This window comes from Pipra filicauda, unplaced genomic scaffold (assembly GCF_003945595.2).
Source record: "Pipra filicauda isolate LSUMZ 115617 unplaced genomic scaffold, ASM394559v2 scaffold266_size1643727_pilon, whole genome shotgun sequence".
Taxonomy (NCBI): domain Eukaryota; kingdom Metazoa; phylum Chordata; class Aves; order Passeriformes; family Pipridae; genus Pipra; species Pipra filicauda.
This window is the reverse complement of record NW_024104383.1, coordinates 1337009-1363503: the sequence shown is the minus strand read 5'-3', so window position 1 is coordinate 1363503 and position 26495 is coordinate 1337009. Positions and strand designations below refer to the sequence as shown.

General features: G+C 50.8%; 2 protein-coding genes across 11 annotated transcripts; one reads left to right on the top strand and one right to left on the bottom strand.

The window, feature by feature from the left end:
* Positions 1-1238: 1238 nt before the first annotated feature.
* Positions 1239-15417, bottom strand: ZNF598 (zinc finger protein 598, E3 ubiquitin ligase). 3 transcript variants are annotated; one of them, XR_005563900.1, is made up of 13 exons: positions 15136-15417; positions 13840-13952; positions 12524-12653; positions 11067-11278; positions 10049-10266; positions 9299-9416; positions 8099-8283; positions 6833-6905; positions 5479-6239; positions 4330-4465; positions 3402-3546; positions 2843-3296; positions 1239-2524 (listed from the first exon to the last, which is right to left on the bottom strand). XR_005563900.1 is itself a non-coding variant. In XM_027736093.2 (12 exons), the coding sequence occupies exons 1-12, from the start codon at positions 15382-15384 to the stop codon at positions 2949-2951; spliced, it is 2688 nt and encodes an 895-aa protein (XP_027591894.2). In that variant the 5' UTR covers positions 15385-15417; the 3' UTR covers positions 1239-2948. The 3 variants fall into 3 exon arrangements, 2 of the variants coding, with proteins under 2 accessions (XP_027591894.2, XP_027591895.2); XM_027736093.2 differs by having other exon boundaries at positions 1239-3296; XM_027736094.2 differs by having other exon boundaries at positions 1239-3296; positions 6833-6902; positions 15136-15370.
* A 133-nt stretch (positions 15418-15550) lies between these two features.
* On the top strand, positions 15551-25145 carry LOC113995764. 8 transcript variants are annotated; one of them, XR_005563920.1, is made up of 3 exons: positions 15551-15668; positions 16564-16616; positions 24975-25145. XR_005563920.1 is itself a non-coding variant. In XM_039382382.1 (3 exons), exons 1-3 carry the CDS (start codon positions 15577-15579, stop codon positions 25111-25113), a joined length of 369 nt encoding a protein of 122 aa, XP_039238316.1. In that variant the 5' UTR covers positions 15551-15576; the 3' UTR covers positions 25114-25145. The 8 variants fall into 8 exon arrangements, 1 of the variants encoding a protein (XP_039238316.1); XR_003543520.2 differs by having other exon boundaries at positions 15551-15691; XR_005563921.1 differs by lacking the exon at positions 24975-25145 and adding an exon at positions 20371-20499.
* The last annotated feature ends 1350 nt before the right edge of the window (positions 25146-26495 follow it).

Sequence of the window (26495 nt, the reverse complement as noted above, 5' to 3'; positions counted from 1 at the left end):
TGAGCATAGCAGGGCTGTGCCATCCTCACAAGCTGTTTATGCCCCTCTGTTCTCCTCAGAGCTCGGGACCCCCCAGCACCTCAAGCTCGCAGAGGGCAGGACTCTGCTGTGCTCAGCTCAGCCCAAAACCTTCTGTTAGCACTGAATTTGGGTGTAAAGAGCAGAATTCCAGCAATCCCATGCTGAGTTCTGCCCAACCCCCCTGCTCCAGGAGGCTCTGCCAGGACAACGTGGGTGTTTCCCAGCTCTGGGGTAACCATGTTGTGGGGTTTGCAATTTATTTAAAGCATATTAAAAGATTTGAAAGAATTGGAGTTTTTGTCAGCATTTTAAGCTGTTCCTAGCAAGGTGGAAGCTTTGCTTAAGTGATATTTAGTAAAAATATCCCCCCCATTACCTGCTTCTGTGTCTCAGGAGGCTGAGCAGACCCCAAGAGCAGATCCCTCCCTTTATGCCACGCCAACCAGCTGTGCCTGGACACTGTGGGATGAGTTTCCCATCAGTTCCTGCCACAACAGCAAGTGACACCCCCAGCATTTCTTTTCTGCTGTCCATCAGTTCCTTACAGGGTACTTTGTACCCTCCCCTGCCCATCACCAGCCCCTCAGAACGGCACAGTGCTGCTCCTGAGCTGCTCTGAGCTCCCACTAACCCTGCTCACCGTCTATTCCATAGCAAATCCCATCATTATTTTGTGGAATGGCCATTTCTCTCAGTGAAAGCTGCTGTACATATTCATAGACTCCTCCCAGCCCGTGCTGTCCCCAAGCAGGTGGCTCTGGTCCCGCTCTGGCCCCCCCTTGTCCCATTCTCAGCTGCATTTTGACCCTCTGTGTGTCACGAGAGCCTCTCCCACCCCAGTGGGGCTCAGAAACAGCCTTCACTGTCTCGACTTGAAACCCAAGTTCAGCTGCCTGGATTTCGTTGCAATACACATTTAAACCTCAGATCCTTTAAGAGTTTTAATCTCCAACAGATCCCAACTGTGGTTTGGGAAGTTCAGTTTCTTTGCAGATACCTCTGTCCGAGCAGACGCTTCCAGGAGTTGCAGTTGTCACTTAACCTCTGTGCAGTGTAGTATAAAAGTGGACTGTGTATGGAAATAAGTTTAAAATGTTTACAATTTTGTATATATTATATATATAAAAATATCTTTTCAGAGAACAATCTGTGATTCTGTATTTTCGGTGTCCGTGTAACCAACTGCAACTTATTTTCAATAAAGAGTTAAAAATGAATAGAAAAAAAATTTGGTAATAACTTTATTTAATCAGGTGAGCACAAGAAACAAGGAAACTGCAAGAGCAGGCCCTGGAGATCCAGAGCCTCGAGGGAACTCCCAGCAGCACCAGCCCAGGGAACCAGGGAGCTGCTGACAGAGAAAGAGTGAAAACCAAGGGAAGAGGGAAGATCCTGCTGCAGGGAAGATGCATCTCAGCCCCCTGAACTTTACAAACCAAAGATGGGAGAGGAGCTGACTGAAGTGGTGGGGGCAGCTGGCACCCCCCACATCCCCCCCAGCCCTGTGGGGTGGCTGTGCCTCGGGCATCGCGTCCCGCTCGGATCCAGGGTCCCACCTGAGGCAGCAACAGGGACATGTCCCGACTCTTCATGTGCTCATGCAGTGTCTGAACAGCCATGCAGGCAAGTCATCCTCCCCAGCCCCATTTGGGGCCAAATACAACACGTTCAGGTGTTCAAAAGAGTCTTAAATACCCAGAAAAGAAACCCGAAGCACTTTGCAGCCTGAGCAAGCAAAAATAACTTGTAAGGCAAGGAAAAGTGGCTGTAGCAGGACTAACTCTGAGCTTGATTTCATGGAAATGATGCCTCTAGAAAAGCTGTGTTTTGTCACTAAAAATTACATAAATTAATTTCAGCTTTATTCCTGCATGTTAAAAATAACTAAACCTGGAGATGGGAGGGGTCAGACACTGAACTACAGCCATGGAAGTGCACGGCAGGGAGGGCTCTTGGCACTCCGGCACCTCAGAGCTGCTGCTGGAGGAGTCACCTCACAGGATGAAGAGATTCCCCCTCTTCCTCTGAGGAGGTGGAATTTGTGGATGCCAAAAAACATGAGCAAAGCTACATCAGCCTGGTGTCACCGAGGGAGGTGCAGGTGTCAGAGAAATGCACTTAAAGGCACTGCAGAAAACATGGTCAGTGATCAGCAGCATTTAATGTCCCAGGATGCTGTTGGGAGCTCCCACCAGTAATACAACCAAGAAATTAGAAACATGGCAGTCATTAAATAAAATTCCCGTGTGCTTTACACAGAGTAAAGCCTTAATGCTGTTACTGTACATGCAGGGCTACAAAATCAGTTTCTTGAAAGAACATGTTACAGAAAAGGTCAGAGGCAACTTCAAATCTTGCACAGACCAGCCCAATTCTTCAAGCAGCAGAATGGACTCTGTTTGCAGACAGGAAACTCTGCAGCCCAGTGTTTGCAGCGCTCCTGGTCACACCAGTGAGCAGCATCTTTCCTGCACCTTTGTACCCCTGACTAGTGTGATCTTCACTGAAATAGCACAAAAAAATCAGAATGTTATAAGGGAAGCCACTTCTGTTCATTTCAGTGATTCCCTAATCTTCCCCCACCCCAAAACCAGAAAGAAACCCCCAAACCAGATACTTATTCCCCTATCGTGTCCCCTGTCAGTCTGCAGATCAGAAAGGATTCCCAGCTATTGCATGTTCCAGGAGGAAGGAGCCCCTGCCTGCCCACCCTGCGGCTCAGCCTAACCCTACCCCAGATTTTGGGAGCTCAGACTGTGGGAGGGATGAGCTCCAGCACATTCCCATGATCCCTTTGCCCCGAGAGGGCTCCCCAAATTACCTGCTCCTCACTGACTCAACCGGCCCTCAGCCACTCTACGCTGCCAAACCTCATTCCAAAAGTGCATCTCCAGAGCCAGAGCCTGGTGCGTGGGCCCTCAGGAAAGCTAACTGATGATCCTGCTGATTGCCTGCAAGGAAGGGAACTCCTCATCCTCAATATGCAAAGCTTTGTGGGTGACCACGTCCTGCTGAGTCAGCACTTGCTTACACGTGGGGCAGATGTAGCAGTCGAGGTCCACGGGGGAGTCCACCTGCCAAACGTTCTTTTTGTTCTTTTTGGGCCTGTTGGAGCTTTGTTTCTCCTTGACTCGGAAGTCGTTGTGAGCAGAGAGCAGTTCCTGCTGCTTCACCGTGTCCGGCAGCAGCACCAACAACTCCTTAAATATCTTCTTGAAGTTCTCCCCCAGCAGCTCTCGGCAGCTCTTGTAGTACTGTGCTGCAGAGATCACACCCTGCAGGCAACAGCATGGGAGGAGGATTAGAAATACACAGATCTCTTCAAAAATCCCACTGGGATTCAGGTCTCCCAGAGAGGGAGGTTTTGGGAACCCACTCACCTGCCTGAACTGCCCAGAATGAGTTTTAAATTTATTGAACTTGGACTCGTCGCTTTGAAGAAATTCTTTAATGGATTGTATGAGCTGGATGTTCCTCTGCTGGAAGTTCTCAGGTATCAAGTATGATCCATGACAGGGTTTTGGCCTGCATTGGGAAACACCAAAAGTGACTCTGACGTTGGTTTGTGTCACAGCAAAGTGCCCTGGAACATAAATCCCAAGGCTGTTCTGGTTTACAGGCTGCATGTCCTTCCTCCACCCAGCTCCACATGCACTACTGTGAGCTGCACACAGCTGTCTTGCCAGGATAAAATATGGGATTTCTGTATCAGATTCCAGCTTTACATAGACAGAATATGTAAAATCCAAATTTAACACGGTCCTGATGAGCTGCTTTGTAAGGGGAGTTCACTAAAAAGACATGGGCAAAGACCACACCACGAATAAACCGACAGATAATGCAGGTCCTGTATTTAACTGGCACAGTTTCCCCTCCCCTTTTCTCACAAACTCCTCTTTCTATCCCAGAAAGACCAGAGAGCAGCTACTGGGAAGAATCAGGGCAGTGAAGGTCACCAAGGAGAACACGCCTCAGCACTTTGCTGCTGGGACTCCGACAGAATCGATGGCAAGGTGAAGGAATATGTTGAAGCTGCAGATTCCCAAATAAATCTAAAATAGACCAAAGTCTGAGCAGCCACACTGCACAGGTTTTCACTTCCTCAGCTGCAGCTACACAGGGCTGTTTTCTTTTACACAACTCTCCTGAATCCAGCCCACAAACACCCCAGGACTTCCCAATGGGAATCTTCACCGAGCTGGCCCCGCTCAGAGTAACCCCGAGTGTTCCCTGCGCTGTTTGAAGCCCACCTGACAGAACTGAGGTGCACTGTGGGACATAACTCACTCCCAGGAGTTATTTACTCACTCTTTCAGAGCTGTAGTGACAGGTTCAGAGATGTTGGTGGATGGAATGACAGCGAAGCCCGGGGGGGGTTTGCTGACAGGCACCGACAGGCCCGGAGGCGGAGGAGGGTTCTTCAACAGCACCACGGAGTTAAAGCCTGGGGGGAACAGGGAAGGGGCAGGAGTTAGAACACACACACCCCCCTCCAGCTAAAACTCACACCAGTGTCTGCCACACTCTGCAGAAGCACCAAGAAGCTGCAGTGCAGACATGACTATATTGGAGAAAACCTAAAAATCAGAGGCGGAAATCTTCAAGAAGCACTTCAGGGTGGCTGATGTTCCTCTACGCAGAAAGCGCTTTAATTATTCATTTACTTTTTCAATGGAAAATAGTTTTTAAAGCCCACTCAAAGTCACAATGAAAAACACTTTTGCATTATTAAAGTGAACAGAAATCACCTGAGGAGGCACAGCAGCACCAGGCCTGGCCTCTCCCCCAGCAGGAGCTGCAGAGCAGCACGAACAGCGGTGCCACCTCCATTAAAACCACTCCAAGTCACGCTTGTTGCTGTCTCTCCACTTTTACAAGGTCATGGCTAAAAGCAGGGCAGGAAACCTCTGCAAACACGGGAGGAAGCAGCCAAGGAAGCCGACTGAGGAGTGTCAGCAGGCACAGGACACTGCCAGATCCCCTTCACCCACAGCGGCCTCCCAAGCACAACAGCTCCAAGAAGAGCAGGGACAGGTGAAAACCAGCTGCTCATCCATGAGCCACCCCAGTGACCAGACACCTCCAGCTGTGTGGGACAGAGGTGTCCCAACACTGCCACTGCTTTAGCCAGGATTCCCAGAGGACATTCCAGCCCCCTTGTGTCACCCAGGCTGCCTTTACCTCCAGAGCCCAACCTGGTGGCAGAACCTCACACGAGAGCCAGAAGGAGACTTATACAGCACATCCACGGGCCATGTTTCTCTAAGTCACTTCCAAGCAAAGCTGGCTATGCTTCCCCATCCCTGGAAGTGTCCAAGGCCAGGTTGGACGGGGCTTGGAGCAACCTGGGCTAGTGGAAGGTGTCCCTGCCCATGGAAGGGAGGTGAAATGAAATGATCTTTAAGACCCCTCCTAACCCAAACCATTCCAGGATTCTGTGACTCCCTCTGTGCTTACCTGGTGGCGGGGGCATCCTGGCTGATCCTGAGCTCCCAAGAGCTGGGAAGTCTTCCTGAGGTAAAGGGCATTTGTTAGTCACTGTGGGCTTTTTAAGGCCGGGGGGCTCTTTGGGTGTACCACAGACCGCTGAGGACTTTTCCGAGTGACCATTCATGACAGCTGTGGGTCTGTCAGGGCCATGGGGAGCAGGGAACACCCTGGAGGGCTGCTCTGCTTCCGGGGGCTTTTCCGCGCATGGCCTGGGGAACGCCGTGTCCGGGGACGGGCGTGGGGACGACGGTCTCTGCTTCTCAACCCCCACCTTCTTTTTCTTGCCCACTTTCGTAAAAGTCTGTGAGGTAGAAGCCGCCAGCAAGGACGAGACGTCGAACATGGTCGGCGTGTTCCGGATCTCCTGGGTGGTCAAGCCACCGCCGCCGTCTTCGTCGTCCGACTCACAGAGTTTATTGCTCTTCTTACTTCCCTTCGAGGTGTTCAAGGATGGTTTTTTGGCTGGCTGGCTGACACAGGGGTTGGTGATGGCTTTGACCACGTTTTTGCTGGAACCGTTGTTCCACGCAGATGTGATGTTAGTTACTGTCTTATTGTTGGGCTTCATTTTGGACACCAGGGCTGGGAAGTCCTCCTCTTGGAAGGCCGCTTTCTTTGCAGTCGCTGTGTATGTCAGAGACATCCCAGACGAGATGGTGGGAGCTGCAGAGGATGACAGGCTTGGGAAATCTTCTTCTTTAAGCTTAACCAGTGCTGGCTGGGCAGAGCTGTGAGGAGGGGAGAGGTTGGGGTTACCCTGTTACGGCAGCACAACCCCAACGGGCAACACGAGCCCCGCAACTCTCCACACCTTTCCTCAAACTGTTACTAAGGGTGGCACAAGTGACCCAGCTTTAACAGGACACAAATGCACTCAGGGTTACCAACTGCACCTGCAATGGGTCTCCTCAAGAAGTGCCACCAGCCTTGCTGTGTTATCAGCACTGTCTCATCACCCCTCACCTTGACCAGAGCTGGTACAGGCACATTCGAGCTGCCACATCCTGCAAAGGCAACGCTCTCAGGGACATGGTGGGATTGTTGGGCTGTCCTGGGCAGAGCCAGGAGCTGGACTTGATGACCCTTTTGGGTCCCTTCCAGCTCAGGATATTCCATGATTCTATGATTCCAAGACCAAGCCATGAGCTGCAGCAACAGCCGGTGCCACAGGTGAGCGGCACAGAAACAGCTCGAGGCAGGAGGGGATGGGCAAGGGAGGCACTGAGAGATCGATCTCCCAATATTATTCTCCACAGAAATGCAGGACATAAATAAACTTCTAAATCTGCTTTCTCACTGCTGCAGCCCTGCACAAACTTACCCTTGGAGAGGTCCTGCTGGCGAGCCAATTGCTGGAAAGTCGTCTTGGCTGAGAGCACCGTTAGCAGCTGCTTCTTTTGGAAGAGTGACAAAAAGAGCAAAGAAATGTTTTCAACTCAAGCCCATTCATTGCAGAGTGGGGGCTACCAGTGAACACAACAGCAGCATTACCAAGTCCTATTTTCAGCAGCTGATGATGCCATTAACTGACATTCCAGAATGACTGAAATCCATGCATCACTATTTCCTTCAATTAAATGCATTCACCATTATGTCATGGCATACAGGAAATTCATGATACTTTAAGTGAGTAAAACATGGAGGGGAAGTACTTAGTGAGGGAACCTTCTAGAAACTGAGATGCCAATGCCCCCAGTCTTACCCTGAGGTTGCCACTCAGCTGCCTGCACAGGGTCAGGATGTTCAGCAGAGCCTCCATGCTCCAACTGATTTATGCCAAAGCTGCTTCACCTGGAAAGCTGCTCCCCTGAGCAGCCTCTCGCACCTCTGCCCAAACTGCTCAGCAATTAGTTCCTGGGCAGTGGTGTTACACTGAAACACAGCTCATTCCCAGTTTAATGTGCCTTAAAATCCCAGTTCTGTGCTGCAGAGTACAGGGACAGATTGGTAATGGCTGTGACACAAACAGCAAAAGGTGGAAGGGATAACCCTGCCCGGCCCCCCAGATGAGCTGTACTCATTAACCACACAGAGCTCCCAGCAGCTCCCAGCTCCTAAGGAAGTTCCATAAAATCTTTAAGTGAAAATCTTATTGCAGGAGCAATAAAACAGTGGAAAATGGATTTGGACGAACAGTAATATCAAAACAGCACTGCATTGTGTTTATGTGCCCCAAACTGGACCTGAGTCAGGTTTGCTTTCACCAGTTACAAACTTCTACTGGCAATAACTTGCTCTCAAAAAAGGGGAAACTCAGCTCAAGCATCCCAAAAATCAGTTCTTCCTGCTTGAGTGGGAAATGTTACCTTCTTGGGTTATCTTGATTTGGATGTACCATCACCTCATGTTGTATGTTACCTGCATTTGATATTTCTACCCAGCTCCACCTCGGGTCTAACCTGCTGCAGGAGCCCAGCCTGCTGGGACACATCCCACTGCAAATCCCTGTCGCTGATTTAAGGTTCTGCAGAGCTCCATCCACATCCAGCAGCTCTTGGGAGCAAGGCACAGTGATTCCCACTTGTGCCAGGCTGATGTGCAGCCCCAACCCTGCTCCCTGCAGCTGCAGAACCTGTTCCACACTCACCTGCCACATCGTTCGGAGCCTTTGGCACACGTTTGGAGCCGAGCACGTCGGGATCCCTCAAATCCTCCTTCTTCCCCCTGCTGCTGCCGCCGTCCTCTTTGTCCTCCACCCTTTTCTTCTCTTCCTGCCGTTTGGCTGCCACAGACGCCCTGACTGCTGCTGCAACATCCCTGTCTTCTTCTTCCCTGCAGGACAGGGCACATGTCCTTGGTCAAACAGCAAGGAGCACGGAGCAGCTGCCTCGCTCCAGCTCTCACCTCACTGGTGCCAGCTCTGGTGACATCCCTGATCTTGTGCTGTCACCTGCTGAGAAGGATGAACCAGCCCCACCACTCCAGTCCACCCTGGCCAGACAATATTCCCCCCTTCATTTCCAAGTTCCCCGTGTGGGAATAACGATCCAGGCCAGAACTGATATGAACACGGAGAGACAGCACCAAGGACGAAGGGGACACCTGTCTCTCCTGTTCATTTTCAAACGTATGGAATCATTTTTGGAGGCCATGGGAACTCTTGGAGACACAGCTGGTCATGAACTCCCAACACACACACGATCTACACACAACACCAACACAGGAGTGTTTTGGGATGGACTTTTTCCCCACTGGAATCACCAGTAATGAACCAGCTGCCCATCGAGCGAGAAAAAGAAGAAAATAAGATGTGCAGGATGTATAAAGCACCCAGGTCTGGTGTGGAGGAAGAGACACGGAAATGCAAAATTTCATTTCAATATTTCCCCCTCTTCCTTTTCCCAAGCACTCTGGTCACACGGAGACGTGTTAGTTCAATGAAAAGCACAGTCCTTAGAACAGGAATTTCATGACTACCCAGACCAAAAACTCCATTAAACCTGCACAGACTCATCACCTATTTCAGAATATCCTACTTAGAGAAGTTTACATAAAAACAGCTGCTGAAATTAATTTAGGGTTCTGAGTTGATTTAACCCACAAGCTGAGGATCACATTGTTTGCTTCCTGAGCTGAAACATCACACAAAGTAATTCCATGTTGACCAAGCTTGTAGCCAGCACACGGACTTGGACTGGAAGCTCATTCTACTCCCAGCTAAAGATTCACCACGGAGGCCTCCAAATTTTGTACCCACTTCCCACAGATCCACCAAAATATTGTGAATTGGCAAGTGAAAAACAACACTGAACAGGAGTAAAACTCCACCCAATGTTGTGCTACTCACCTCTTGTACCTCCAGCTGCCTCTCCTGTTCTGTTGGCTCCCCCGGCCGTTCAACCTGCCCGTCCTCCCTTGCCTGTTGTACCTGTCAACCTCTTCATAGTCCTCTGCACCTACAACACCTGAACAGGAGGGAGGGTTGATCACTCTCAGTTATTTCTCTAATCTGGCCATCACACTCTGCCTGAAAAATGCAAAAATACACTCGTACAAACAAATTATCTTCATTTCTTTCTGATGACTAAGTCAGCAGTTTTTCCTAAAATTACGTGTCATTGTTAAATCCATGTATGGGGGGAAAAAATCCTACAGCAATTCAGGTAGGAAAGGACCTCTGGATGTCACCTGCTCCAGCCCCTCACTCAAAGCAAGGCCAACCCAAAAGCACATCAGGTTGCCCAGGGCCTGGTCTGGTTAAGTTCTGGTCACCTTCAACCTCTACAACCTGTCAGGTCCTGTTCCAGGATGAACAGGAAGAATTTCTTCATGGCTATGAAATGTTCACCAGATGTTCTTGAAAACCCTCAGAGCAGTGGAATGGTTTGGGTTGGAAGGGAACTTAAGGTTCAACGAGTCCGTGCCATGGGCAGGGACACCTTCCACTAGCCCAGGCTGCTCCAAGCCCCGTCCAACCTGGCCTTGGACACTTCCAGGGATGGGGCAGCCACAGCTTCTCTGGGCAACCTGTGCCACGCTCCCCCAGGGAGGAACTCCTTCCCAGCCCCTGGAAGGGCTCCGTCTGTGCCCCGCTCACCCTCGTTCCTGCGGGGGTGCCGGGGGGTGTAGGTGAACTGGAGGTCGATGTGGCGGTTCTGCCGGGCCTCGGCCCTGCTCTTGCTGTGACAGGCTGTCTTGTGGGCCTTGTAGTCGATCTCGGTGCGGAAGGCGTGCGTGAACTGCTCCGTGCTGCACCGGCCCTCCTCGCACAGGAAGTGCTTCTCGCGGAAGTGCTCCCGCAGGTACTCGTAGTCACTGCGGGGAAAACGCAGAGCTCACACCCCTCCAGCACCTTCTTCCCGTGGCACACGGCCACTCTTTTGCTGACAAACGCGGGTGGTTGGTTTTTGTTATACCCCCAGGGAAGTCTTCCAGTGAAACCCCTTCTGTACGGCCAACACAGACCACAGGGCACAGCCCACATGTCCAACCAAACCCAGTGGTGGATGCTCATCACACCCAGCTGTGCTTAGGGCACGTATTTCACACAAAAAATTACTCCTATCCCCTTTGCACATGAACTTTGGAGCATTAGAATCATGGAATTACAGAACTGTTAAAGTTGGAAAAGACCTCTAAGATCCCTGAGTCCAACCATCAACCAGCACCACCACTACGTCCCCAACTGCCACACCCACATGTTTTTTGAACACTTCAGGAATGGGGACTCCACCACCACTCTGGGCAGCCTGTTCCAATGCTTGATAACCCTTTCCATGATGAAACATTCCTAATGTCCAGTCTACACTTCCCCTGGTGCAATTTGAGGCCATTTCCTCTCTCCCTGTCCACCTCTGGAGGTACCACACCAAACAGCTGCTGTCAGGCTGCAAAGCACAACCTTCCATGCTTAACGTTAATGAAGAAAACCTCAAGGCATGAACTAGACACAAAGTGAATATTTTGGCTGTTTGTCTGAGGAACAAGAGACTGCAGCCAACCTGCTCCCATTCCTCCACTCTGCCATCAAACACTACTTTCCCTAAAATCCAAAGCAGACCCAGGCAATTTTCCCCCCCCCACAATTTAGGGCACAGAAAGAGCTCGTGCCCAACCTGTAGTACTCCTGAGCGCCGTCAGAGTCGCAGAAGTGGCAGAAGTAGTGATCCCTGCGCAGGTGTTTGAGCAGCTCGTCGTTGTCCAGGTACCGCTCGTCGCAGAACTTGCACAGGGGGTGCCCCCGGTGGGACGTGTCGTCGGGGTCCCCGTGGATCCGGTGCCGGGCCAGGTCCTTCCTGGAATACCACTTCCTTTCAGAGGTGAAAATCTGCAGGGATGGATAGACAGATATAACGCAGCACCTCTTGTGGACTGAGGACAGGAACGAGCCGGGGTTGTGCCCAACTCGTCCGTTTGGAGGAGTCAAAGACTTGCTTCAAAAAGATGCAGTTTGACCACCAACACCTAAAGTGTTCGGTGATTTCAATTCGAGTGATGGATCCAAATTAAATCCAATTTGAATTTCTCTCAGTTTGTACACTGGAAACAGATCTAATTAACTTTTTTTCCCTTTTCACTTTTTTTTTGATACAGCAACAAACTCTAAATTATCATCTCTGGGGGAGGAAAATCCTAAGTATGCATTTATGAGCACACAGTATTTTGCATACTCAAATTAAAAGGCCTCATAAACCCCCAGTGAGCTGTTTTACTTTCCTCAGACAGCAACCACCCAAAATAGCTACAGAGTAGACACTTGGATGAACAAATTCTGCATCACAAGCCAACCCTCTGTCCCCACTAACACGTGAGCTATTTTGGTAGGAAGGTTCTGGAGACGCCAAAAGGATCAACCCAGCCTTGACAACAGAATATCCTTTATTTCTGGCCTAGACAAGGCCTGGGAACTTGCTCTGGGAAAAGGTTTGTTTAGCTTTGCCAGGGCTGATGGACTGAAGCTTCTGCAAGTTTAAGAGCTTCTTTTCAGTGGGTACAAGTAACTCTTTGGAACAGTGGAATTTTTTTCAGTGAAATAAAAATCTCTACAATATTCTGAAATCAAAAAGCAACAGTTTTAATATTGTTTGTGAATTCTCTGGGAGAGAAAATGACAAACAAGTTCTCTCAGTGCTGGCTACGCTGACCATGAAATGCCTCCCCAGGGTCCTGCCCTCCCTCCCTTCAATCAGCTCCGGGGACTGCACAACCACAGGAAAGAGTCAAATCTGTTCCCAATCTTATAGGGTTCACTCAGGTCAACCTGCTCCCTTCTGGATCCCATCCTTTCTGGCAGCAAACTCCAGCTCACCTGGCACACGCCAACTGTGGCACCACCACCGTGGGGTTTAATTTAAAATCTGGAGAACCTCCAGCCCTCCTTCATTAATCAGTTTGTGGAAGCTGAAAGACTTCAAATAAAGCAACTGGCCTCGCTGCAGGCAGGCAGAGGAAACTAAAATAACTGCTGCTCAGCCACCTCCTTTCTTCCCAGCTCCCCAGGTACTCTGGGAAGTCATGGAGGGAAAGCCTCCTCCTCCTCCTCCCCACACATCCCAGCAGAGGCCCAGCTCACCTTTAGGTGTTTGACACAGAGTTTGCAGCAGAAGAGCTCGTGCTGCTTCCTCATGTGCTGCTCCAGGTCTGCAAAGGTGTTGAAGGGCTTGGCATCGGGGCACAAGGAGCACTCGTGCTGCAGCAGCTTCCTAAGGGAGGAGAGAGTTCCCAAAAATGTGCCAGTTCCCTCCCAGCACCCCGAGACCTCCATCAAAACACAAGTATTCTGTCCCTGGCAGAAGGCTCCAGCTTTATGGGTCTTCCAGCATCTGTAATGAGGTTTGAGTCCTGCTTATTCCAAGAATTTTGTCCTATGTCAGGAGTGGGATGGAACCAAATTACACCGATGTTTCAACTGCAGGAGAGGAGCTGAGCAGTGTAAGAATGACACTGTCCCTAAAACTGAGGGGACTGTAACAATCCCTGTGCTTACTGGAGATCCAGCTGGTTCCTGCAACATTCACACCCAGTTTCATTACACTTTCCACCGCTAGAAACTGAGGAATACAGTGGGAAGGGATAAAGAATTGTAATAGAAAAGGAGGGGGAAAAAAACACCACAAAAAAGTCCACCCCACAGGGGTTTCCAACTCTGCCAGAGCACTGGTCTCAGTGGGAGACTCCCACTCCCTCATTTCCATAAATATGACACCATGTAAAATTGTACATGTATCAAAGTTACATCCTTAGCCCAAACCAGGGTGGATATAATGCCCAATTCTCCAAGAAAAAGGTTCCAATGCCTGCATGGCTTCATCTTTTTCACACTTCTTTCCTTGTAGGTGCTTTTAATTATCTTAAACCCTCCTAATTAAGCATATTATGAAAAATACTTGTGGAACGTGATGCTTATGACACAGTTTTACTCTCCATTGGTTTTTCACTTCACCCTTTTTCTCCCTCATTCAGAATAAAATCTTTGTAAAAGCCAAGATTGCTCTTCATATAATACTTGGCACAACTGGGCTGGGTAAGTCCTTAATTAGCCCAGCAATATATATAAGAGTAATTTTATTGGCACCTGCAGATATTAATACACAACTAATAGTAATTATGCCTTCACCAATTTCCACAGCAGCCATGCAAGGAATGGAAAGGTTTTCAGCAAGTTTGCTGCTGCTGAAGGTGCAAAAAATGACTTTTACTGACAGCTGCAGCACTCCAGCCTTGAGAGGCTGTGAGTGTTCCCTCCACTGCCCTGCTCCAGCCTCTCACCTGCCCAAACACGTGCCCAGCAGGTGACTCACGTACCCAGCACCTCCATTCCCAGGAAACCACAGCACCCTGCCCTCCCAAACACTTCCTGCCACATGCCAGAGAGGGGCCAGAGCTCACCTGTACAGGGCATAGACCTCCCCATCCATGAAATAAATGTCATATTTCTTCTCATGCTGCAGCTGATGAAGGGCTATGGAGGAGAAGGATGGGAGCTTCCTCCCAAAAACCACCTGTGGGACACAACACTGGGATCAGCAGGAGCTCTGGGATCCCAAGGAGCCTGCAGGGGCTCTGGGATTCCAGGCAAACTCTGGGACCTGCCCTGTGCCAGCCCCAGCTGTCACCACCCCCAGGCACTGTCACCGAAGCCAACGGGACTTGTCCTTATCAGCTGCCCGGGAAACGTGGATTGGACCAGCCTGGCCTTTGGATTTTGAACGAGATTAGGAAACGTTTCTGGTCTGTTTTGCTCCAACAGCTGCGCCGAGAGTAAATACCCTCAACCAACCGAAGCCTTCCCACAGGGAATGCCTGCCAGGAGCCCTGCACTCGGCTCCTCCCCATTTCCTGTGGGATCACAGGGAAACCTGGAGTCTCCAAGGGACTCAATTACACAGAGTCTGACTGGGAAACCACTGTCTCTTCTTTTCTTAACTCCCGGGAAGGCAAGGAACAAAACACCACAACACTTCCCGAATTATCTGTGCCACGTGCCCGGGATCCTCCCTGCTCTTGCTGGACTCCGGAGGCTGCAGCTGTTCAAGGTATAAATCCTTCAGGAGCCACCTACCACTGCTCCAGCACTCATTCCCAGTCTGGGAATTACGGGGGAAACAGCAACACTTGGGGAACAGCTGGAGTTACCTGTCCCAGCCCAGAGAGGCTGAGACACAAAAACACAAGAAAAGTTTCAGTTCTTACAGTAAAAACTACGTTACAAATCCAGAAACAGGTTGCCCAGAGAAGCTGTGGCTGCCCCATCCCTGCAAGTGTCCAAGGCCAGGTTGGACGGGGCTTGGAGCAACCTGGGCTAGTGGGAGGTGTCCCTGCCCATAGAGGGGGTGGGACTGGATGGGCTTTAAGGTCCCTTCCAACCCAAACCATTCCAGGATTCCATGAGCCCTCCTAAGAGCAGACGCTTCCTGGGACAGGGAGCAGAGGCTCCATCCTGCGCTGGCAGAGCGAGCCCTGCTGACTTAAACCCAAAAAATATCCACTTTAAACTCCATTTTCTCATTATTTCGCTTCCCACCCGCCCGACCGGCGGCGGCGCCCCGGGAGCGGCGCGGAGGGCGGATAACCCGGGGCTCCGTCCCCGTCGGTCCCACTCAGCCCTTTCCCGACCGCCCCGTGCCCGAAGCGCTGCCCGGCCCGGCCGAGGCCCCCCCGCTCCCCCCTCAGCCCCGGCCTCACCTGCCGCAGCTCCTCCCGGCACACGGCGCAGTAGCGGACGCCGCAGAGCGCCCGCATCCGCACGGAGCAGCGGTAGCAGATGGGGTGCTCGCAGCGGCCGAGCGCCAGCACGTCCAGCTCCCCGCAGCACAGCACACACGGCCCCTCGGCCGGGCCCGGCCCCGCGCCGGCCATGGCGGCCATGGCGGCCTCGGCCCCGCGCCGCCCCGCCCACACCACCGAGCGCGGGCCAGAGCGCCGCACCACCATAGAGAGGCGCGCTCGCACAGCGCGGCCGGGACATAGAGCTGCGCTGCCAGAACCGCCCCCCAGCGGCGGCAGCGCCACGCCGCTGACGTCACCGCTCGGGCCTCCAGCGCCCGGCCATAGAGACGCGGCGCGGTGACCATAGAGATGCGCTGGCCGGAGCGCCTCTGGCAGGGCCGGTCTGGCTCCCTCTCGATGGTGTCTCTGACGGAGAGGAGGACTTCGGGGCCATTTGGGGTCCCCAGGTCCTCCCTGAACACACCTGGTTGTGGAGACACGGGCCCCAGGTCCATTCCTGTCACCCCTGGCTGTGAGGACATGGGGAACTCTGAGCTCCTGACCCCCTGGCTCTGGGGACATGGGGGATCCCAGGTCCATTCCTGTCACCTCTGGATGTGGGGACACGGGGGATCCCAAACCCAGCACCCCTGTTTCTGGGGACATGGGGGGACCCCTGATCCTGCTCCAGCACCCCTGGCTGTGGGAAGATGAGGGACCTCAGGGCCATTCCTGTCACCCCTGCTTGCGGAGATGTGGGGGACCTCAAATCACAGCCCCCGTACTTGTGGGGACATGGAAGACCCCAGCCCATTCCTGGCCCCCCTGGCCATGGGGGCATGGGCACCCCGTGCCCTGCACCCCTGGAGGTGGGAACACGAGCGATCCCAGCCCCATTCCTGTCCCCCTGGATGTGGGAACATGAGGGATCCCAAGCCCATTCCTGTTCCCCTGGATGTGGGAACACGAGGGCTCCCAGCCCCATTCCTGTCCCCCTGGGTGCTGCCCTGAACCTTCACACGTCCCTGTGTGCCTGGCCCAGGTGTTCTGCCCACCCCTGTGAGGGGGTCGGTGTCCCCCAGGGCTGGCACTGTGGGGACAGTGGAGACTGTGGGCTGCTGATTCCTGTGGGATTTTTCCAGGCCAGACACCTCCCCTGGGGTGCAAAGAGCCCCATGGATTCATCAGACCTGCAGCTCTGCCCCTCGATTTAATGTCATAACCCAGGTGTTTGTTACCTCGGGTACATGGGGTGTGGTTGGGAGAAAAAAAAAAAAGGGTAAAAAATGCACTTGAAACACTATCGAAATTAGGATTTTGGATCCATTGGAGCGGGACTACAAAAGGGCTCTGACAGGGTGTTGAGAGCTCGGTCTAACGTAAATAATCCTTTATTTGCTCCAGGTTGTGACTCACACACTCGGTATCCAGGTTCCAGCTGTGCAGGGCGAGTTCAGGTGAGCTGAGTTAACACTGACACACCTGAGGAAATGTGTCCAGGTTCCTGCTCCTGCCTTGTGGGCTGAGCCCGTGGTTTAAAGGTCTCTGTGTCGCTGGGACACAGAGATGGGAATTGCAGCTCCTTGGACAGGAGAGGGTGCTCCAGGAGCGTGGAAAAATGCATTAAGAGCAGCCAAGTTCCTCTGGAAGGGAAAAAAAACCCCACACAAGGATAAAAGCTTGCTTGGCCACAGCACAGACGAACAGACAGAGGTTTTCAGACTTTAGGATCTACCATCTGTTTTTCTCCCAGATTCCCACTAAGTGACCGAGATGAGGTCACTGTCATAGAATCCTGGAATGGTTTGGGTTGGAGGAACCTTAAACCCCATCCAGTCCCACCCCCTGTCAAAGGCAGGGACACCTCCCACTAGCCCAGGTTGCTCCAAGCCCCATCCAGTCTGGCCTTGGACACTTCCAGGGATGGGCAGCCACAGCTTCCCTGGGCAACCTGTGCCAGGGCCTCCCCACCCTCACAGGGAAGAATTTTTTCCCAGTATCCCATCTATCCCCATCCTCTGGCAGTGGAAAGCCATTCCCCCTTGTCCTGTCACTCCACTTCCTGATGAAATTCCTAGTAAATTCCTGGCATCTTCCTATGGCTGGAAGATTGGATGAGCATCTTTACCATTCAGACCTGCTGTCTTTTCCCTGAATTCCTTGTCATTTGAGTTAAAACTGGTTCTTCCTTTTCTTTGAGCCATGAACAATCATTTTAGGGCAAAGCAGCCCATCAAATAGATCATTAAAAGATCCCATGACGTATTGCCATCCCACAGCAGCCCCAGTTAACAACATCTGTGCCATCAAATAAATTAAGTAATAGGTTTGCTAAGTGTTTGGGAGCAGATAATGAAGGATTTCAGCGTTTTGGATCATTGGATACAACAGGTAATATTTACTTTTTCCTAAAGAGCCCCATTTATCCCACTTGAGCGTGGAGTGGGGGAACACACGTCTCGCTAATCAACCCTGAAGTGTGTTTGGGTGGGGCTGCATGGAATAATTAGGAATGACTGAGGATGATGGCTGTAATTACTCCAGGAAATGTTCCCCGAATTAATGATACTGTTGAAAATGTTTTTATGTCCAAACTGCATCACCCAATTTTGGAGAGCAATTAGCATGAAATGAGCTGGAGGCTGCTGGCAGGGATGTGCTGCCTTAAGTGTCACTTGGCTGTGAAATGACACCGTGGCTGGGCACAGGATCATAAACACACCTGAGGAATTGGGATGGGGAGGGACATTACTCATCACGGGACTCTGGGGACACAGAGGCTTGGCAGGGAGGGAGTTGGGACCTTTCAGATTTCGGCTCTGGTCGGTGACGTTGCTTCCCACCAGTCCAGGAGCGCCAAGGACCTGACCCAAAGACTGATCCTGCGAAGTGTGTGCATAGCAGTGTGTTTTTCCTACTGTGAGGGTGTGATGTTCCTGGCAAAGGGAAGCACTTGCTGTTTTCCAGGCAGGCAGCAGCACTGGCAGCTCCTCAGCTGGGGCTTTTTCTGCCCCTCGGATGATATTTGCAATAATCGGTGTCTGAGGGGGAAACCACTGAAGGTTCCGTGTCCCTTCACAGTCCAGGGGAACTTCCAGCAGCACTGGAAACTCGTGCCAGTCTCATCCTCCATATACAGCTAGAGCCAGGAAGTTTTGTGGATCAAAACCCATGTAAGGATATCATAGAATGGCCTGGGCTGGAGGGAACCTTCAAAATATTTTTCGAAGTGCCAGCTGGAGGCCAGATCCAGCCCTGTCCTCTGCATCCACCGTGGGATGACCCAACCCAACCCCAATCCCAGCCTCTGGCAATGGTTGGGTGTCCTTAACTCCTGCCTCCTGTCCTTCCCCCACAGCACCAGGCAGCAGGTCAGAACAGCCCTTCCATGGCCCGGCATCAGGTTGTGACAGGGGAGGTTTGGGTTGGATATTGGGAATATTTTTACATGGAAAGGATCGTCCAGCCCTGGCACAGCTGCCCAGGGCAGGGGTGGAGTCCCCATCCCTGGAGAGATTTAAAGGCCACATGGGGACATCGGTTAGTGGTGGCCTTGGCAGTGCTGGGGGATGGTCGGACTTGGTGGTCTTGGAGGTCTGTTCCAACCTAAATGATTCTGTGATTCCATGTCCTGCAAATGCATCTCTGTTGATCCCATGACTTTTCCAGTGGTGGGACACATCTTTCCACAGCTGTAAAATGCCAAAAAACCTCCTCTATTCCATTTCAACACCATCACACAAGATATTCCCACTCTCCTGGTGTCCCCACCTTTAACAAGCAGCACAAAGAATTGCTGGAAAGCCAATATTCAAACAAACTTCACCAAAGCCTGTTTCCAGCTCCTCATCCTTCTGGAGAACCATCCTGCTGGTGCCTGTGAGTCATGGGTGCAGATTAATTTATTTTGTTGTGCAGAGAGGTTTTTATAACCCTCTTTCCAGCCATTGAATCATTCTTTGCTGATGATTTAAAGAAGCTGGTTTATTTCTCCAGTGATTGCAAATGGAAGCCAGATCTTAGCATGGACTGTGATCCCAAAACATAAAGAAATAGAATTATGTAGAATTAACTGGTCTCCAAATATCTTAGTTGGTGCTTAGTGCCATGTGTTGTCAGGCAGGGAAGGTTTCCTTCCCAAGAAAAAGGGTTAATATTGACTCTGGGATAGTTAATTTCCATGTTTACTCGCTAAATATCACATAATAACTGCAGGGAAAGGCATTTTCAAGTCATTTAATCAGCAATAAATACACTTTGGAATAATTGATAACTCTGCAGATGAGCACAACAAGCCCATTCCACTCACAAGAGCAACAGATCAAATATTTATAGTTCAGCAGTGAAATATTGTCCAAGTGTAGAACTAAAGGTTAGGCCTTGGATTAATTTCCCATTCCCAGCTTGGTGCCGATGCGGCTCATTGACAGCTGAGACACTCAGGGTGTGACAGGGAAATCTGTCTTCCTTTGACAAAGTTGCTGCTAAAAGTGATGATTTTTTTAGGGTTTCTTTTTAAGGAAAGTAAGTCTCAGATAGTTCCTGAGCAGTGGCTTCTCACAGGTACCTCCCTGCATGGAATCCTGGAATGGTTTGGGTTGGAAGGGACCTTAAAGCCCGTCCCATTCCATCCCCTGTCAAAGGCAGGGACACCTTCTGCTGTCCCAGGTTGCTCCAGGCCCTGTCCAACCTGGCCTTGGACACTTGCAGGGATGGAGCAGCCACAGCTTCCCTGGGCAACCTGTGCCAGGGCCTCCCCACCCTCACAGGGAAGGATTTATTCCTGATATCCCATCTAACCCTGCCCTCTGGCAGTGGGAAGCCATTCCCCCTTGTCCTGTCCCTCCAGGCCCTTGTCCAAAGTCCCTTTCCATCTTTGTTGAGGGCTCTCTTTGGATACTGGAAGTCAGGTTTGAATTCCCAGCCCCAACCAGATTTTATGGCTCAGATCTGAAGGCTCAAAGCAGCATTTTGGGTTGCTGTGAGGTCAGTGGGGTTTGTCCCAGACACAGGAGATTTTGGATCAAATATACCCACAACCCTACCTGAGGGATTAACAGGAAGTCAACCCGCATTTCAAAAACATCCCAGCCTGTCATTATTAACCACATTATTTGTCCACCAGTTTTTTAACCAAAAACATGTTTTTCTATTTAAAAGTTGAGTCATGGAGGGACATACACACCCCCCAGTTCTTTGATTTCTCCACAGACACGATGCACAGCTCTGGATTTGAAGAGGGAATTTTCCTCCAAGAGCTTTATTTGCTAAAATACATAATTTGGTGATACAAGCTTCCCTGGAAAGCAGTGATTCCTTAAAGAGGGGGAGGATGATCAGGGAGGAGCAGGATCCTTGCAGACACACATGCTGGAAAGCAGAGCTGTATTTTAAGGCATCCATAAATATTTTTCTGGGGATGGAGTTTAGCAGCAGCTTGTTGGGGGATGAGAGCAGGGTAAGTGCAGCTGACAGAAAACACAGTCCCTGGGTGGGAATTCAGAGGAAAGGAGCAGATTTAGGCTTTCAAATTCCCAGAACAGGACGAGGAACAGAGCTCCATTTTCACATCCCATTCCGGGAGCTCATGTTGATGGGCTGCTCCTGCCCCAGGTTTCCTATGGGGACCAGAGCTTGTGCTGGACACTTTGGATGCTCTGGGCAGGGTGGGAGCCTCGGGAGAGTCTGTGGAGCTGAGCTCTGACTGAACTTTATCCCTATTTAATCCAGCCATCCCAGTGTAAGACTCAGCAAACAGCGTCTGGTGATCTGATTGTGCCATGACACATTTTCGTCTCTGTTTCCCTACCCAGCAATGCCAAGAGTTGGGAATTTGGAGAGGTCAGAGAGCAGAGAACTGACAGTGTTGGGAATGCAGCTCAGAGCTCTCAATGCCCTGGTTGGTGCCCTGTCAGCCCGACCACTCTGCTCTGAATAATTCCATTTTATTTGTCTGCTGCCAGGTTTTAGGGAGGTGTCAATCTCCCACCTACAGGGACATCACAGGCAGCAGCAGGAACTGCCTGTGGAATGTGGGACTTATTGTAACACTGGGCTTCTTTCTCCCTGGCAACAACTGACAGGACAAGAGGAAATGGCCTCAAGTTGCTCCAGGAGAGGTTTAAATTGGATATTAGGGGAAATTTCTTCATGGAAAAGGTTGTCAAGCATTGGAATAGGCTGCCCAGGGCAGAGGTGGAGTCACCATCCCTGGAAGCGTTCAGAAAACATGTTGATGTGGCACTTGAGGACTTGGGTGAGTGGTGACAATGGTGGTGCTGGCTGATGGTTGGACTTGGGGATCTTTGAGGGTTTTTCCAACCTTGACCTGCGCAGATTCACTTGAAGACAGATTTTGTTCTCACCTACACCCCTCTGAGCCTCCAATCATCTCACACAGTGCGTGCTGGAGAGCCTCACCTAATTAAATCTCAGGAAAACAGGAGAGCACCTGGGGGCTGTGTGGGCTTCACTTGAGGGATCTCGGGGCTGTCAAATGAAAGATTCCTCTCACAGCTCTTGCTCCTCACAGCAAACACCTCAGAGCAGAGCCAAATTTACTCTGCACTTCACACATCTGGGTATTAACTGGCTGGGGTTGGAAATTACTTCCAGGAGAAAAAATGACTCACGGACTGGAGGGGGCTGAGGGATCTGCTTGCATTACAGATGCTAGCCCATGGCATCTTTTTTCCCTGCTCTTTTCCCTGCCTTTCAAATTTTTGTCTCTTCTGCTTTCCTAAGGCAGCGCTGTCATCCCACATCACCGGGAATGTTTCATCACGATTCCTTGGTGGTGTTATGTCACATCCAAATCACTCTGTGATGTCGTTGCCGCAGCCCTTGAGATGTTTAGAGACTCTTAATATTCTGCCAACCACAGGACAGGCAAAACACAGGGCGGGGTGGACAAGCAATGGTGCCTCGCAGTTCATCCTCTCACCCAACAGGCCCCACTGTTGGGTTCTCCAGCTGATGAGTCACACCAGAAGTGAAGGGTCATTCCTGCATCTTGCAGGATGATGGACAACTTCATTAAGCTGGAGAGGTGAGGAGCCCTTCGTGGGTTTGGTGGGTCTGGACCTCAGTTTGGTTTTGGTCTCCCATCAGTGATTCAGTGATTCCCAATTTGTTCCTTGGTTGGAAGCAGAAATAATTCCACTGACTCAGCTGGGGCTTAATTATTATCTTAATTATTGTCTGTAAAGGGCTTTGAAATCCTAAAGGGTCGATGCCTTGGGAGTGTGGGTGATTGTGGTGTGAGCTCAGCACAGAATTCAAGTGAGGAAACAAGTTCCCTTGGCTTGGAGAAGCAACTCCATGAAACTCTGCACAAGTATCACGAGTCTGTGGCTTTTTTTCCCTCAACTTAGTGCTAATGGATCCATTGTTTCATGTAAAGGTTTCTCCCGCTCTTGTTCTATCCTGTGTGACATTTACAGTACTCTTTGTTCCATTAGCAAAGTAATTTGAGATAGTTTATTATCCTTTGGAGACTTCACTGCCTGCTGTTTAACTTCCATGTCACTGGACCCTGGAAAAAAAATCTCTTAAAATAGTGCATGAGGCTAAAAATAGTGAGGAATTAGTAGTTTCTTAGGAGTGAAATAATTAATTTAGTGCACTTTAATATGAAGATCTGCAACTCTAGGAAACACCACTCACTGTTTCCTCTTTCTCTTCAGAGCCACCAATATCTGTGGAGTCGAAGTGTTTCTGCCTCACAGCTTGAAACTGTAATTTGTTTGTATCAGTTACAGCTCCTTTATTTCAGGAGAAGGGAGAAATAGCATTTAATCACGTTCTGAATCACTGGGGGAAGAACTCACTCCCTGATCTGAGTTTATTACACTCTCTAGATGCAAGAAAATGGCAAAGGTTGTTATTCCTTGGATTTTCTGCGATGCTGTCACTGCAGCACCCAAGGGACTGAGCCTGTTTGGGTCCTGCTCCCCGAGTGCCTCATCCCCACTCCATGAAAACACTCTTCCTGATTCCCCAGGGGCTCAGCAGTGGGATGAGTGTTGCAAAACATCAGGGTTTGCTGAGCCACACATGTGGGAAGATCTTTTTCTTGCCGTTAAGACTTCACTCACTCCCGGGTTGAAGTAATGCAGGAGGGAGCAGGGATGTGAACCCAGACAAGGAGGGGAAGTGCAGGAATTTGGCGTGTGGGCAGAGATGGAGCAGTGGGAAACCTGTCCAGTGACCTCCTGGAGCCAGGCAGGAGCTTCATCACGTCACCTTTCCAGGTGGGATCTGCAGTACCAGCTCCCTCAGGTGCTGGACTTCCAACCTGGTCTCCAAGTCAACTGCCCGCAGCAGCGCCGGCTTTGCTCCGGCTCGAGGTGCACATGGCACTGCCTGGGATGGGATGGGAGCAAAACTCATCCCTGCTCCAGCCTCCAACTCCAGGTCTGTGCCTCCAGCTGACTTCCTGGTGGTGGAGCCTCTTTCGGCTGAGTTGTGTCCGTCTCTCCAATCTGCACAGGAGGGCAGAGCCAGGCAGTGTCTGGGAGAAGGACCTTGGAGCAGAAGGCTCCGTTCCTTGGCCAAACCTTCCATTACCTTGTGTGGTCTTTGGCAACTCTCTGAACACTCCGTGCCTCAGTTTCTCAACCTGGAGAACAGGATGATCCCAATCAGCAAAGCTGGATGAGTTTGCAGTGCTGCACCCCAGAGGAGGAGGGCAGGGTCTGGACCTCCTCATGTCCACTGATGTCACCCCCATCCTCTCATACTCCCACAGGGACATGCTGTAGATCCCAAATGGCCAGAGAATGTCATTTATAGAACAAGCATTAATGCCCAAGGGTGCGGAGGCCCCATCCCAGCACTGGCCTCTGGATTGCTTTGTTTTCCTGCTCGGCTGAGTCGCTAACCTTGCAATAAACACCAGAGTCATTATCATAAAACTGGGGAAAATGCTGTCATTAAACCCCACTGGTTTAGTTTTCAAGTGCCTCTTTCTGGGACATCAAATTCATTTAGATCATTCTCCAAAGCCACAAATCCTGAGTGGCTGCAGTAATGTGTGTGGTGGGAGGTGAGAGCACCACGGGAATTAAATCGGGTGGAGAGGGCTCTTCACAGAGCTCAGTGGGGTTTGTTGCAGGGGGGGAAGATGTGATGCCTCCAGCTGGTCACCCCTCTGACCCCTCAGCCCTGGGGTCCCTTGGGATGTTCTCCGGAAACCCCAATTCATGCTCTGATACCTCAGCTTGGAGCATCCAGAGGGATGGGGAGCTGCAGCAGAGCCTCCCTCTTACAAAAAGATAGATTTTGTTCCAACAGAAAAGAATGAAAGCTTAAATCCTTTCAACAGCAGAAGCATAGAGTTAAATCCCTATGGTTAAGTTTTCCAGAGAAGCTGTGGCTGCTCCATCCCTGGAAGTGTTCAAGACCAGGTTGGACAGGGCTTGGAGCAAGCTGGGATAGTGGGAGGTGTCCCTGCCTGTGGCAGGAGGAGGAACTGGATGAACTTCAAGGTTCCTTCCAACCCAATCCATCCCATTCCCCTTCACCTCATTAAGTGTTTGTCTGAGCACTGGGGTGGCTGAACAAAATTTTGTCTCAGTGTTTGTGTAGTTGATAAATCTGATCTTGGGGCCAAAATTTTTTGGGTTTAAGTGAAAACATTAAAATAGGGTTTTTAAAAGGGCTTAGGGTCAGCTGGCCCCTGCTCGGGGTTGATGAGCACCTGCAGTTTATAGGAACGACCCATAGGGCTGATACTTCAATGTCCTGGGAAGTCTGTAGATTTCCATAGGAACCAGGACTCATTCAAAAGTTTTTCATCTCCCCAAAATAACCAGGATTTTGTTCCTCTGGGGGAGTTCCTGGCACAAGACCTCCTGGGAGCAGCACGGTGCCATGTGTCCGCTGACGTGCTACGGAATCTGCGGCAGCATCGGCTTCTGCGAGGGGAACAAGAATCCTAAAATTATCCTTTAGTTACTTAGAATATAAATAGAATTCAAATTGCTTATCAGCTGTTTCATTTGAAAGATATTTAAAAATACTTGGGAGAGGAAACTTGCACTCCGGTAGAGATCCGGAGCCACGCTGTACCCAAAGGATCTCGGTGCCTTGAGGACACAACTGTGGGGATCAATCCCTGCACTGGGAGGAAAGAGTTCAGTTCATGGAGAGTTTATCAGCGTGACAACTTATTCAAGTTATGCCAAAAACACATGTAAGGGACACTTCAGGCAGATCTTTGGGAATGGGAAAATCTTCCATTCCTGGGTGGGAAGGTTGAGCCCGTGTTGGAGTGTGGCTGCAGTGGAACAAACCTGACTGTGTCCTTGAGCACAGGAGACAGGAACAAGCCAGGATGAGCATTCCCAATCGATTCCAGGTGCTTCCCAATCGATCCATCTCTGGTGAGGAGAAGGGTGTGTTATGGCTTTTATGGAGTGAACAAACCTGGCAGCATGTGTCCTATTGTTGGGGACGATGGGATGGGATGGTCCGTGTGCTGTACCACTGCCATTCATTAATGGCTCTACTAAATAGGAGAGTGGTGAGGCTGTTCTAATGCCCAGAGCACTCAGAGGGTGACAAAAATAGCCCATTCAGCAGGGATTGGCTCAGAATAAGACGTGTCCTTACCGTAAACCTGGGTGCTTCCAAGAACTTGGGCTATGGATGAGTTTGACTCTGGTCTGGTTCATTACAGGAATGAGTTGTGCTCTGCACAAACGTAACTTCCAGCATCCACTCCAGAAATTCTGGGTCCCTGTTTTACCAGCTGGGAATTGCACTCACTCCCAGCCTTCCTGGAAGAGGAAAATCATGAGGATCCTCACTGACCATCTGACACCTCCCTATGGTTGCTTTGGATTGTTCTCCTTCTCCATCTGCCAGCCCCGCACTCTCTGATCCCTGCCTGGCCAAGGGGCTGGTTCCTGCAGGAGGAGGATGTTGCTTGGCTGGGATCCCTCTCTCCAAGGGGTCTCCAGCACGGCTCTGTCCCCAACATGAGCCTGGAAACACGTCCCCAGGAGTGGAGGGTCACAGAACACCAACGTCTGCAAGCTGGGCTGGTGGAGAGAACTTCCACTGGGAACTTATGCTTGTTGGGCGGGAGAAGATGGGGCTGGATGGTGAAGGGCTGAGGATCCCAAGGATGAGAAGGTGCCTGGCCTGATTCCCTTGGAACATGTTAAAATAGTACCAACAAGGAGAAATATCAACCTCTGCCCAGAGAAGCTGTGGCTGCCCCATCCCTGCAAGTGTCCAAGGCCAGGTTGGACGGGGCTTGGAGCAACCTGGGCTAGTGGAAGGTGTCCCTGCCCATGGCAGGGGTTGGAATAGATGGCCTTTAGGGTCAC